We start from the raw sequence: 12,251 nt of genomic DNA, 5'->3' as shown, positions 1-12,251 counted from the left end.
TATGTTTATTACAATGGTTCAACCCATCAAGGCAATCCACCCGACGTATGTGTTACTAGGGGGTGCGCCATTTGTGTAATTTTTATTATGTAAACCTTACACAATAAAATTTGTAAATCAATCAGTCTTTTTGGAGTTACCTTGAATAACTAGCTTCTAGAGTTATTCGCCTCCATTTAACGGTACTTTTTGATAAGTAACGGCAAGAAATTTAATGGTATCATGGAGATTTTAACAAAGATTTTGGACTATTTTAGAGGTTCTATGGTTTTATGTAGCATGATAATTATGTAAGGTTTCGAATTCCGACTTTACTTCTAAAAGTCACAAATTAAAAGCATAAAAGCATTTGACAAAGAAAAAAAAAAACTGTCAGTTCTATAACTAACACATCAAAAAGTCTACTTCGTCCATTTTGGTATTAGCTGCTTCTTTCTCCCTGGAATGTCCAAATTTCTCTCAAGAAGGATTCCTTCCCCCCTCCCAGGTGGGAACCACTTGTCTAGTGAGTGAAAGCGCTTCAACCGACCGACGCCCAGAATGGCTTATACTGGAGAGATGGTGGGGATTTATTGCTAACATAAAGCCAGTTAGGGGTAATTGAGGCCGGTCATCCTTGTCTAAAATGTTGGGACTGAGGTGCTTAGCCTCGGGAGACTACGCTTCTGATGGGACTAAAAAGGACTGGATAATAGGCAGTTAGATGGGAAATTGGTAGCTCTACCAGTAACAGTCATTAGTGTATAATTTATAGATATCTTGAAGATTCGATTAGATTAATATATCGACACTGTTATTATCAAGTAATTGAGTGTTGGTCATTACTAGGTTGACATGATATACAGATGACTGTAAGATTCTTTCTTTAAGAGGAGATACTGTGATTGCATGAGTTCTTTTTATTTTTATGTGTCAAAATGGTAGTATACACATCGCAGAGTTCATGGAATTTCATCATTTGATTTTTAAATGCAAAAACTTTCTTTCCAACGATCTTGAGTTTTTTGTCTCTTGCATTCCGAACATTATTTTTCAAAGGGTGAGGTGGCAGGTGCCAAGCCTTCCTCTTCCTTACCATATTTTCATGGTTTTAGCTTCTGTGTAGTATTACCCCAGCAGATAACCTTATTTTTGCCTAATAGATCTCATGTTATCTGCACTTCCTATATATTCTAGCATTCCTTCCAACCCTCTCCCCATTGCCTCTCCCACTCTTTACTTCCCTCTCCCCACTGTCTCTCCCACTCCCTTCTTCTCCCTTCCCCACTGTCTTTCACACTTTTTTCTTCCTCTTCCCCGCTGTCTCTCCCACTTCCTTCTTCTTCCTCCTTCCCACTGTTCCCACACTCCCTTGTTCCCGCTCCTCACTGTCTCTCCCATTCCCTACTTCTTCCTTATTCCTGCTTTCTCTCCCACTCTCCTCTTCTTCCTTCTGGCTGTCTGTCCCGCTCCCTCCTTCCCTCTCTCCGTTGTCTCTCTCACTCCTTTCGTGTCTCTTCCCACTGTCCCTCCCACTCTCTACTTCCTTCTCACAATTGTCTTCTCCACTCCTTTCGTCGCTCATCTCGCTGAGTTTCCCATTTTCTCCTCTCGTCCCATCATTTCTCCTGCTCCGTACTTTCACTCCAACATCTCTCCTACTCCCTTTCACATTTCGTTTGTAAAGCTCCTAGCTCCCAACCTCTTTCTTTCTCCCTCTAGCTCTCGCCCTCTCAGTCTAATAGCCTCCTTACCTGTCCCACGCTCTGTCCCTCCTCCCTCCTTCTGTCTCTCAACAATTCCTCGTATTGCTTGCTTTCCTCACCACTCTCTATCGAACTCTCGTACCTCCTGCTACTCCCCTTCGTCTATATCCCGTCTTCTTCCTTCCATTTCCTGCCCCTCTTCTTTCACAAAGTTCACGATTTCCTCCTTCCTTTTCCCCATTCTCTCTTATTCCCATTCCTCGTCCTCACATTCCTGCAGATGATTAAGTTCGAGCGCGAAGAGTTCTCTGATTGTGAAAGACTTAGTGAAATATATATCTAACCATTCCATTTTCAAAAATGATAGTCCCTGCTTAGCTCGTTAATGGATATCAACAACAGAGAAAGTGATGACGTCCTCAGAATTGTAATTTTAAAAACTGGAATTTCCCGTTCAAAGTCAACTGGTTACCAGACAGCGACATCAGGTAACTCAAGGCCAAATCGGGGGGATAAAACCAGGAGCGTGTTCGTGGTAGCCTCACTGTCCCGCCACAGCCAGCCGGGCTCACCCAAGTGTCTGCAAGATGCAAGATTACCTCATATTGCTGATGATGGTGATGGTGATGCAGGGGCCTGTGTCCACTCACCCAGTCACCGTCACACCTGCCATACCGTTGTCTACAGGTATGTGTTTCTGCTGTCTGTTATTCTTTGTCCAACTGCAAGCCATTGTCCCCTTCCCCATCCCAACTAACCCCTTCTCTCTCCTAGCTCACTCCTTCTCTCTCCCAACTCACCCTTTTCCTCTCCCAGCTCACTCCTTCCCTCTCCCAACTAACCCCTTCATTCTCCCAGCTCTTTCCTTCCCTCTCCCAGCTCCCTCACCTACTACCTCCGTTCCTTTTCCCGCACCTCCCTGTTCTTCAAGAACACTTTGCTAGCATCAGTCGCGCAGACCGAAAGAATTTGTCAGCTACATCAGATTCATGAAGATACGATCGCCAACAGTAACCTCACAACTCACAGTCAATGGAAAGCATGCTGACGATGTAACCAAACTGCTAGAAATTGTAACGCCTACTTTGCGTCTGTAATTACAAAACAATACACATATTCCGTTCCTGACCTTCTCCGCTTTATTTTAAATAAAGTTAATATAATTCACGATAGTACGGCTAGAGAGCAATAAACGAATTGCAATAACGAAACCCATGGCGATTAACAAACCACCGCCAGATAAATTGGCTCCATATTTATTAAGGAGAAATGAATGAAATATCAAAGCCTTTAGCTGATTTTTCTTCACATTAAAAATTTGGAAGGTGGCACAAAGTGAATTCCAGCAAACATAACCCCAATCTTCGGAAAGAACTACCAGACAGAAGACTACTACTTATTTAGATTTAAAATCGGTTGTTTGCAAGCTGTTGGAAAATATCATCAGAGACAAGTTTGTCAAATACTTAGAAACAAGTCTCATGAAAGTTCAAACTATAGTTTTCAGAGTAAGCACTCTTGCTTTACAGATCTCTCGCATCTTTTAACAATACATTGAAAATCTTCTGACACTGTGTATCTCGATTTTCAAAAGGACTTTGGTAATATATCTTACAAAAAAAAAAAAAAAAAAATCTGAAACAGAAGACCTGTGGTATCAGCCGTAGAGTAATCAGGTGAACAGAAAACTGGCTGGCTGGACGTAAGTGGAATGTTGTAGTAAATGGAAAAGAATCAGACTGGAATCATGTAACAAACAGGTGCCACAAGGTACAGTGATGGATCCTAATCTGATTTTAATATAAATAAATGATAATGGTGAAGGCTTATTCTGTGAAATATAAAAACTTGTTACTAGTACAATAATGGGACCAGAGCAGACATTTCCTTACAAAGACATACTTCAGAGTCCTTTACCAACTTATCTGTGCTCAAATATGAAAGATGGATTCCAGTATTACCAAATGCAAAGTGCTAAAGTTATACTGTGAACAATATTGAATGTGATAATGGAAAATATAGACTTAGGAATGAAGATAGCAAATAGTTTGAAACAAGCAACAGTGTACAGAGGTTGTTAGAAATCCAGCATAGTAATCAGATTCATAGGAAGAGCATTCAACTTTAAATCAAAACATATGATCCATTCCTTCTGTAAGTCTCTTATATGTCCACCCTTAGAGCATTCATTTCTAGTTACCTTATTTCAAAAGAGGTATAGAGAAACTGCAGAGAGGACAGTGAAGGTAGATTTACTGATATCTGGGCAACAAATTAAGCGAGGAATGTTTAAAAGACCTAAATATCTTCAGCTAAACTATATGCAAACTAGGCTGCTATTGGATATGAATCCAGGATACCAAACCTTCAAAGAGAACATAACAATATGCCAGTCGAAAAGTGCTTCACAATAAATGAGTCAGGTTTTCAGCAGTGGGACAATGGACATAAAGTTGATAGCAGATACCTTCTATCACATGAAGTTCAATAGTTCCTCTAGCAGAGTTGTTGCTGTTTATTAACCACGGTCCATCTAACCGAGCAAACCAGACGATTGCAGGTTCGCAACCGATTATGTAGGCCATCCATCATGTACAGTACAGTACATACACTGTGCAGGGAACCGGCGTCCCCTTGTAAACAGCGCCTCTTTGGGGTTGGACCACGGTTCATCCCCATGACGAGAGGCAGAAAAATATGAGGAAGTTTGGTTTCTGGGTGGATGCTGAAGCTGCTTGCCCCACCCAGGGTAAACAGCACCACAGCGTGTAGGCTCCAAGTCAGCGTTCACTGGTGAGTTGTGATGCAGTACAATCATATAAAAATCGCTTGGATACGTTATTGGCTTCTACCACGACGTTCACAGCAATAATTCATTTCTGAAGTATAATATCTTTTAGAACTAAAAATATGCAGCACACATTTAGAGAGCAACACGGATAATACTGTATACAATGCCCAGTGGCGACGATGTTACTCTCCCTTTCATGCTGACAGCGTAGATCATGGTTACCACTCATCCTTTCGTAAGATACCTCAACAAAACATTTTCCACGTTGCATGTTAATCCTCATTATTTCCTGTCGGCTTCGTTTGGAGGGTTGGTGAGTGACGGCGACTTTTACTGCCTTTCTGCCAATATGTTTTGGCTCACTGGATAACAACGTTGGTTAAAGCTTTCCCTACATAAAACAGCCTCCAAAGAACTAATAATTCTGTTGCTGTTTGTTTACATTTTTGTACTTCCCACCTCAACCTTTCCTTTCTTCACAGCCTCTCTCTCTCTCTCTCTCTCTCTCTCTCCCCCCTTCCATACCCCCACTCTCTCTCTACTCCGTCCTTTCCCCTGTTACTCCATTCTTCCAAATCTCCACTCCGTTTCCCATATCTAATACTTTCATTTTTTTTTTTCATATTACTCCATTTTATCCTTTTCCTCAGTCTCTTTCTCTCCCTTCTTCCCTTTGTGCACTCTTTACGTTCTGCCTGGAAACATGGTAAGTCTGTACCTTGCTCTACCAATAACAGTTCCATCCAGATCTTTTGCTCTAGACGCTTGAATTTAGATTTTCTTGCTCTCCTTCTGTCACCTTAACCAAAACATCTCGAACAATGTCCTTATCCATGTTTTTCTTAGTTTTTCCACTCAGATGGATCTGAAGAGGTCTCTTCCTCTGATAAAGCTGAGCTCTTTGCTGAATTTCTCTCCAGTAACTGCTTTGAAAATTCCTGCCTTGTTCATCTACTTCCTCATCCCACCGTTTTATCTTTCTCTAAATTTCTTTAAAATTATGTACTCTCTGTCTGCCTTGACGCCAGTACTAATATGGTGTACAGTCGTCATGGCGCCCTTTCTGTTTTTATCAAGAACTGGGCTTCAGTGCTAATACCATCTAACTATCCCCCAATGGTATGATCTCTTGCAGTCCTGAAGAATAAAGTAGGAATGACATCCTTGGATGGAAATGATTAATAAGCCAACATAATATATTATTTCTCTCTTTGGCTTGCAGGTGATGATGTGAGAGAAACGAGCCTGCCAGTGGAAGTCACTAGCCCGCCCCTTGGAGACACTAGCCCACCCCTGGAAGACACTAGCCCGCCCCTGGGAGACACTAGCCCATCACTGGGAGACACTAGCTCGCCCCTGGGAGACACTAGCCCACCCCTGGGAGACACTAGCTCGCTCCTGGCAGATAGTAATGAGCCCCTGGTAGACCTGGAGGTGACAGACAGAAAAGATGGATTTGCTCTACTCATACAACTCATTCCCCAGGATCTTACCGCAGACACACTCAAGACTGATTGGTAAGGCCCGTCCTGTTCAGTACTTGAAGAAGATGAATCATTCTTTTGATTTATATGTCCCTGTTTTCAGGCGACTTTGAGGCATCTTAACTGAGACCATTTGTATTGAAAGAGTCACTCAAAGTTTTGCTTAAAACTCCAGAATAATCCTCTCCGAAGCTAATTACTGTCGAATCATCTGGAAATACGGAAATACGAAGAACAGAAGTGTCCTTAGCAGAGAAGGGCCTAATCCTGTCATGGTGGTGAAAACTCATATTCCTGTATGGCTAATACGAAGCGAATGTATTCAGCTGAGTTAAAGGTCAAAACTTTGACCTTGTCTTGTGACCTTTGTCTTGGATCGTTTATTCGTACAAATTGAATTACTGAACCGTTTCCTCTTCCCCAGCACTTCCATCAAGTTTGGTCAAAACTGTGTCTGAACTGTTTGAGTTGACTAGTCCGCGACTTATGACCTGCGACCTTTCTCATCCAAAAATCAGTCTTCTGTTCAGGTGGTGGTCCTCTATTATGCCAGATTTGGTGCAGTTCCACCCAATAGCTTTTTCTTAATCTTGGTAAAACACAGACAGACAGACTGACAGACAGACAAACAGGATTAGGCACAAGCGTATAATTCGCTAAGAATTACATTCTGTGTTACAGTATCTATTTGTTCATGCATGTTACCTATCACAGAAACTTTGACAGTCCGTGAATATATATATATATATATATATATATATATATATATATATATATATATATATATATATATATATATATATATATATATATATATATATATATTATCATCATCCAATTATACGTTGCCCCATGAGGAGCGTAGGGGGCCAGGGCTAGGCAAGTTGGTCCTGACATTTAAGATGAGAGTGACCAGCCTCACTCATCCCTAAGTGGCATTACGTGAGCAATAAACCCCAACCACCACTTGGATACTAACCTTCACCGGCTCAATCCGACTGGAGCGCCGTAATTACCCACTAAACCACCAGGCGTCAAAATTTGGTTATATGGTTACAACCCAGCATAGTAAATGGTTTCCTGGTGTACAGGAAACAAATTTGGCTTGTCACTCATTGTAGAGTCACCCACAGGCAGAAGGAAGAGGAATGAATTAAGGAAAGAAAGACAGAAGAGGGAGTGTAAAGTCACCCGTAAGCAGAAGGACGAGGAAAGAATGAAGGAGAGAAAGACAGGAGAAGATGGAAGGAAAGCAGGAGGGAGGAGAGGAAAGGGCAGACACCCGAGGGCAGCACTACATCGAGTGAGTGGATGGTGAGCGCCCTTACCTACCACGAAATATATATATATATATATATATATATATATATATATATATATATATATATATATATATATATATATATTGTCCTGGGAGGAAAGGGCATAACTTTGAGAAATGATAAATGAGTGAATTCTAAGCAAAAAATGTTATATCAACATGTGACCAAATCTTAACCGTTATGGAGCTACAACTACTAATGAGTGTTTATGTTATATATATATATATATATATATATATATATATATATATATATACTGTATATAAAACAATGTGTGTGTGAGTGTGTGTGAACACCCAGTCTCGGAGTCCCCAAGTGTGGGGGGGGGGCATAAAAACCCCCACCATCCGTTCTTTTCCTGTTGACGGTCAAAAGAGATGCTTGGAACCACCGAGTCGCGTATTTCCTCTAATCTTCTCTCTGTTGAACATAACCTTTCTTCCTCTAAACCTCGCCTCATCCTTACTGAGACTAAACAGTCTAAGGCAACTGATAACAAACCATTCTCTGTATCCTCCTACTTCCTCTTTGCTCACTTCAAAGCCAAAGGTGATTGCTGTGTATATGTATGGAGCAGCATAACTTGTTTTCGTGTTCCTTAACTTGAATCTTCTGAATTCTACACTCTCTGATTTAGGCTGTCCTATCATTCTATGATTAAATATGTCTGTGCTGTTTATCTATCACCTAATTCTACTATTTTTTTTTTTTTGTCCGTCTTCTAAGATGGAACATATCCTACCAATTTCTCCATTCTCTGAAATTTCCATTCTAGGTGATTTCCATGTTCACAACGCCTTTGAGTCTCCTCTCCTTTCACTAATCCACCTGGTAAAGAAGCTTACACCTTTTCCACCCTTAGTGACCAAGAGCAGGTTATACAGCACGCTTCTCGTATCCCTGACTGTCTTGGAGAGAGTTCCAACATATTTGAGTTTTCCTTACAACAAAGAGTTTTGCTTATGCTGTCATTTTTTTTTCTCTCTCTCCTTTTGGCTCCTCCAATCACAACTTTACCATCCTATCACTCCGGTGAGGCCTGTAAAAAAAAAAAAAATCAGTTCAGTCATGGTTGCTTTCAGGTACCGGAGCGAATCCACCCCTGAATCTCATCCCTTTTAGGTTTCTGCCCAGAATCATGGCAAGTCTGTCCTTTACTCTGCTAAAAATTTCATTCACACTAACTGCTCAGAACTCTCCAACCTAAAGGCATCCCATTCCTTCTGGCACCTTGCCAAAAACCTTTCTACCAACTTTACTTCATCATCCTTCCCTCCTCTTTTCCTCTCTGATAACTCTGTAGCTGTTTGTTCTACAGATAAAGCAGAACTCTTAGCGCAAACTTTCTCCTCCAATAACACCTTAGATAATTCCGGTGCTGTTCCTCCATCACTTCCCCCTCTCACTTCCGCATGGTTAACATTAAAACTTCTTCAATTGACGTGTTTTTTGCCATCACTGGCCTCACTATTAACATGGTATATGGGCCTGATGGGGATCCCTCCTGTGGTTCTCAAGAACTGTGCTTCCGTGCTTATACCCTGCGTAGGTAAACTCTTTCGCCTTTGTCTGTCAACCTGCACCTTTTCTTCTGCTGGAAGTTTGCTTTCATTCAGCCTGTCACAAAGAAGAATGACAATTCGCAGCCCTCTATCGATGGCCCAATTGCCTTAACATTTTGTCTTCAGAAATTTTTGAATCTATTCATGACACAAAAAAAGCATTTTTCCTATCATAACCTTCTTTCCGATCGTCAGTATGGGCTCCGCCAGGGACGCTCCACTGGCGATCTTCTCACACTCCTTTCAGATTAACTTGTCATCCTCTTTTCTGGACTTTGGTGAAAGCTTTGGCATTGCACGTGACATCTCAAAGGCTTTCGATCGAGTCTGGTAAAAAATCTTTTTCTATCCTGTCCGTGCCTTCATCTCTAACTTCTTTTCTGGTCGTTCTATAGCTGCTGCTGTAGACGGCCACCATTCCTCTCCTAGGGCTATCAGTAATGGTGTTCTTTAGGGTTCTGTCCGATAACAAGCTCTCTTCCTTCTTTTCATCAATGACCTTCTAAGCTGTGCATCTAACCCTATCTATTCATATGCTGATGACTCCACCCACCACATTTCCAACCACTTCCTGCAGCATCCACTTTAGCAGTTGCTTCAACAAGCAAGGGCCGAGGCTGTGGCACACTTAATGTCTGACTTGGCTCATATCTCTGGGGGAAAAGTTGTTTTGTTATTTGCAATGCATCAGGAACTCAGTTCTTACAACTTTTGACCCATCAAAATCTACCACAGGAATATCCTCTAAGTCTGAACAGTACCCAACTCATTTCTGCATCATCTCTGAAAATTCTTGAGATTTCATTCTCATGGGAATGATTTTGGAAAGATCATAATTATTACCTCCCCTGTAAAATCTGCTTCAAAAAGATTAGGTGTGCTAAGCCGACTCCATGCCTTCTCTACCCCTGCGGAGTTGTTGACTTTATACACGGTTTTATTAGCCCCTGAGTAAAGTACAACTTTCATATGTGGGGAGACTCCCCACATACAGCTTCTCTCAACAAAGTGGAGTCAAAGGCTTTTCGTCTTCTTAACTCTTCTCTTCTAATTGCCTCCCTTCAACCTCTATCTCTTCACCGCACTGTTGCATCTTTATCTCTTTACTACCGCGACATCAATGGTCACTGCTCCTATGAAATTTCTGCTTGCATCCCTTCACCAGTACGGTGGGCGCGTAACAACCGTCTAACAGCAAACTCCGATCCTCTTTCTGTCCTACACTGCAATGCAAGAGTTATCCATTACTCCCAGTTCTTGTTGAATGCAACTGGTCAGCTCTGGAACTATTTTCCTCTGTCTGTATTTTCTACTGCCTGTGACTTCCTGTCTTTTAAAAGCAGCGTGTTAGGCATCTTGGAATGAACAGATCTTGTTGTGGGCTTTCTATTGTCTCTTTTTTTTTTTTTTTTGAGGGAACAACTTGTGAGCTTCTATGCCCTTGGTTCCTTCTTCACTGCACACACACACACACACACACTGTGTATATATATATATATATAAATATATATATATATATATATATATATATATATATATATATATATATATATATATATATATATATATATATATATATATATATATATATATACACATATTGCCCCATGAGGAGCGTAGAAGCCCGAGGCTAGGTAAGTTAGTCCTGATATTTAAGGTGAGAGTGACCGGCATCACTCATCCATAATATAGATAGATAGATAGATAGATAATATATATATACATATATATATATATATATATATATATATATATATATATATATATATATATATATATATATATATATATATATATATATACAGTATGTGTGTGTGTGTGTGTGTGTGTTTGGGTAGGTGGGTGAGCGGGTGTGGATGGGTGAAAATTTATGCAGTTACAGTGACTCAGATTTCTTCTTTTAACAGTGAGGAGTGTGAGACAAATGTCGCTTTCTCCGACGAGACGGCAAGACCAGACGGGAGAAAAAGAAGAAAACGTGGATTCGGGGACTTTGTCCGGAAAGCGACCAAGGCAGTAGGAAAAGGAGTGCGAGCCGCAGGAAAAGGGGTGCGAGCCGTGGTTCGAAATAGACCAAAAGTTGAAGTTACCGTAAAAGTTAAAATTTAGAGTCCAATACTGTTATTTTGGGACGGATAAATTTGTAAAATTATGACCTGCAAAGCTTCAGCAAAATATAATTAACTCTAGACAAAAGTTGATAGATGCAAACAACAGTAGCGATAAAAACTGAATAATAGCAGAACTTATGATAATACTGTGGTAAAACAACAGTGGCCTGTTAACGATTGCCATCATAAACGGCATGCAGAAAGGTCTCTTGACAGATGCGCTACACTGACATACATTTGTGTTAATTGCAGTGATGCTTGACAAGCGTACACGAACACAGGACCTCCAAATTCCTATTTATATAGTTCGATATTGACACGATAAATCCCTTACAAATGCCCAAATATATTTTAGAAATAGGGGTATTAGCCCAAGGAACAACTGGGCTAAGTTTGTAACGAATCGAAGAAATAAGGAATGGCACCACCTTAACAAGTGTCGGGAAGAAAGTAATAAGAAGGAAACGGAGAGAATACAGTTGGTCACAATACTAGGTTGTGGAGACCTATATATTTCACGTCCTCTAATTTTTTCTGCTGCTGGCTAATATTATAAGTAGTTGGAGGCTTAATATGTTTCTCTACCGATGGTTAATTCTCTCTGATATGCTACATGAGCATGACAATTACGTAGATGCCTTCAATTAATGTGAAGTAGATGAAATGAAATAGTAGACGAACTTTTGTCCCCGACCGTCTAGGTGTGGCGTGACAAAAAAAACGTGCGAGCTCCAGCCAGGATATCACCACTGAGAACTTCACCAAAACCACCTAAAGAATCCCACACGCAGCATCCCAGGGTTAATCTAAGTGACGAGATGTCAGCCTTAATCTCATGGCTCACGACATTCTGTACTGGTGCTACTTATGTGTGTCAGCTCTTTATGTGTTAGTTTCCCTATTGCAATATTGTAATTAGACGAACAGCTGGATTTCCTGTCATTAGTGTAAAGATGAATAAAAGTATGTGGTATGTGTTCTTTCACTTCGCAACGCCAGTTGCATAATCAGATACAGTGGCACCGTAATTTCCGATGTGCTCTTGTTGGCGTTAGGTACTTAAAGCGTATATATATATACACAGGGTGAGCACAAAAACACTCCTTATTTTCAAGTAGCTATAATATCAAAACTTATTGGAATATGTTAATAAATATAGACTGCACATACATTAACTCAAAAACTTTCTTTTCTCACCCGTTGTCCTCAAATTTCTCGACGAGCACCTGCCAAACAGATGGACTGGCCGCGCTGGACAAAATGCAAGTGGCCCCCGAGATCACCGGGCTTAACTGT

General features: G+C 40.8%; 1 protein-coding gene across 1 annotated transcript; it reads left to right on the top strand.

The window, feature by feature from the left end:
* The first annotated feature begins 2,243 nt into the window (after nt 1–2,243).
* On the top strand, nt 2,244–12,002 carry LOC145399621 (uncharacterized). The gene is made up of 3 exons (XM_080272164.1): nt 2,244–2,372; nt 5,699–5,993; nt 10,752–12,002. Exons 1-3 carry the CDS (start codon nt 2,273–2,275, stop codon nt 10,951–10,953), a joined length of 597 nt encoding a protein of 198 aa, XP_080128290.1. The 5' UTR covers nt 2,244–2,272; the 3' UTR covers nt 10,954–12,002.
* Nucleotides 12,003–12,251: the final 249 nt, after the last annotated feature.

Source organism: Coenobita brevimanus, chromosome 50 (assembly GCF_032717465.1).
Source record: "Coenobita brevimanus isolate Jiangsu-jjx chromosome 50, ASM3271746v2, whole genome shotgun sequence".
NCBI lineage: Eukaryota > Metazoa > Arthropoda > Malacostraca > Decapoda > Coenobitidae > Coenobita > Coenobita brevimanus.
The sequence above is the reverse complement of the archived record's forward strand: the minus strand, read 5'-3'. Positions and strand labels throughout refer to the sequence as shown.

Excerpts from the sequence above, each read along its gene's own strand:
- LOC145399621 (XM_080272164.1), top strand. The coding sequence starts at position 2,273 with ATGCAAGATTACCTCATATTGCTGATGATGGTGATGGTGATGCAGGGG. Across the intron at positions 2,373-5,698 it reads TGCCATACCGTTGTCTACAG|GTGATGATGTGAGAGAAACG; the intron begins GTATGTGTTTCT and ends TTTGGCTTGCAG. Across the intron at positions 5,994-10,751 it reads GACACACTCAAGACTGATTG|TGAGGAGTGTGAGACAAATG; the intron begins GTAAGGCCCGTC and ends TTCTTTTAACAG.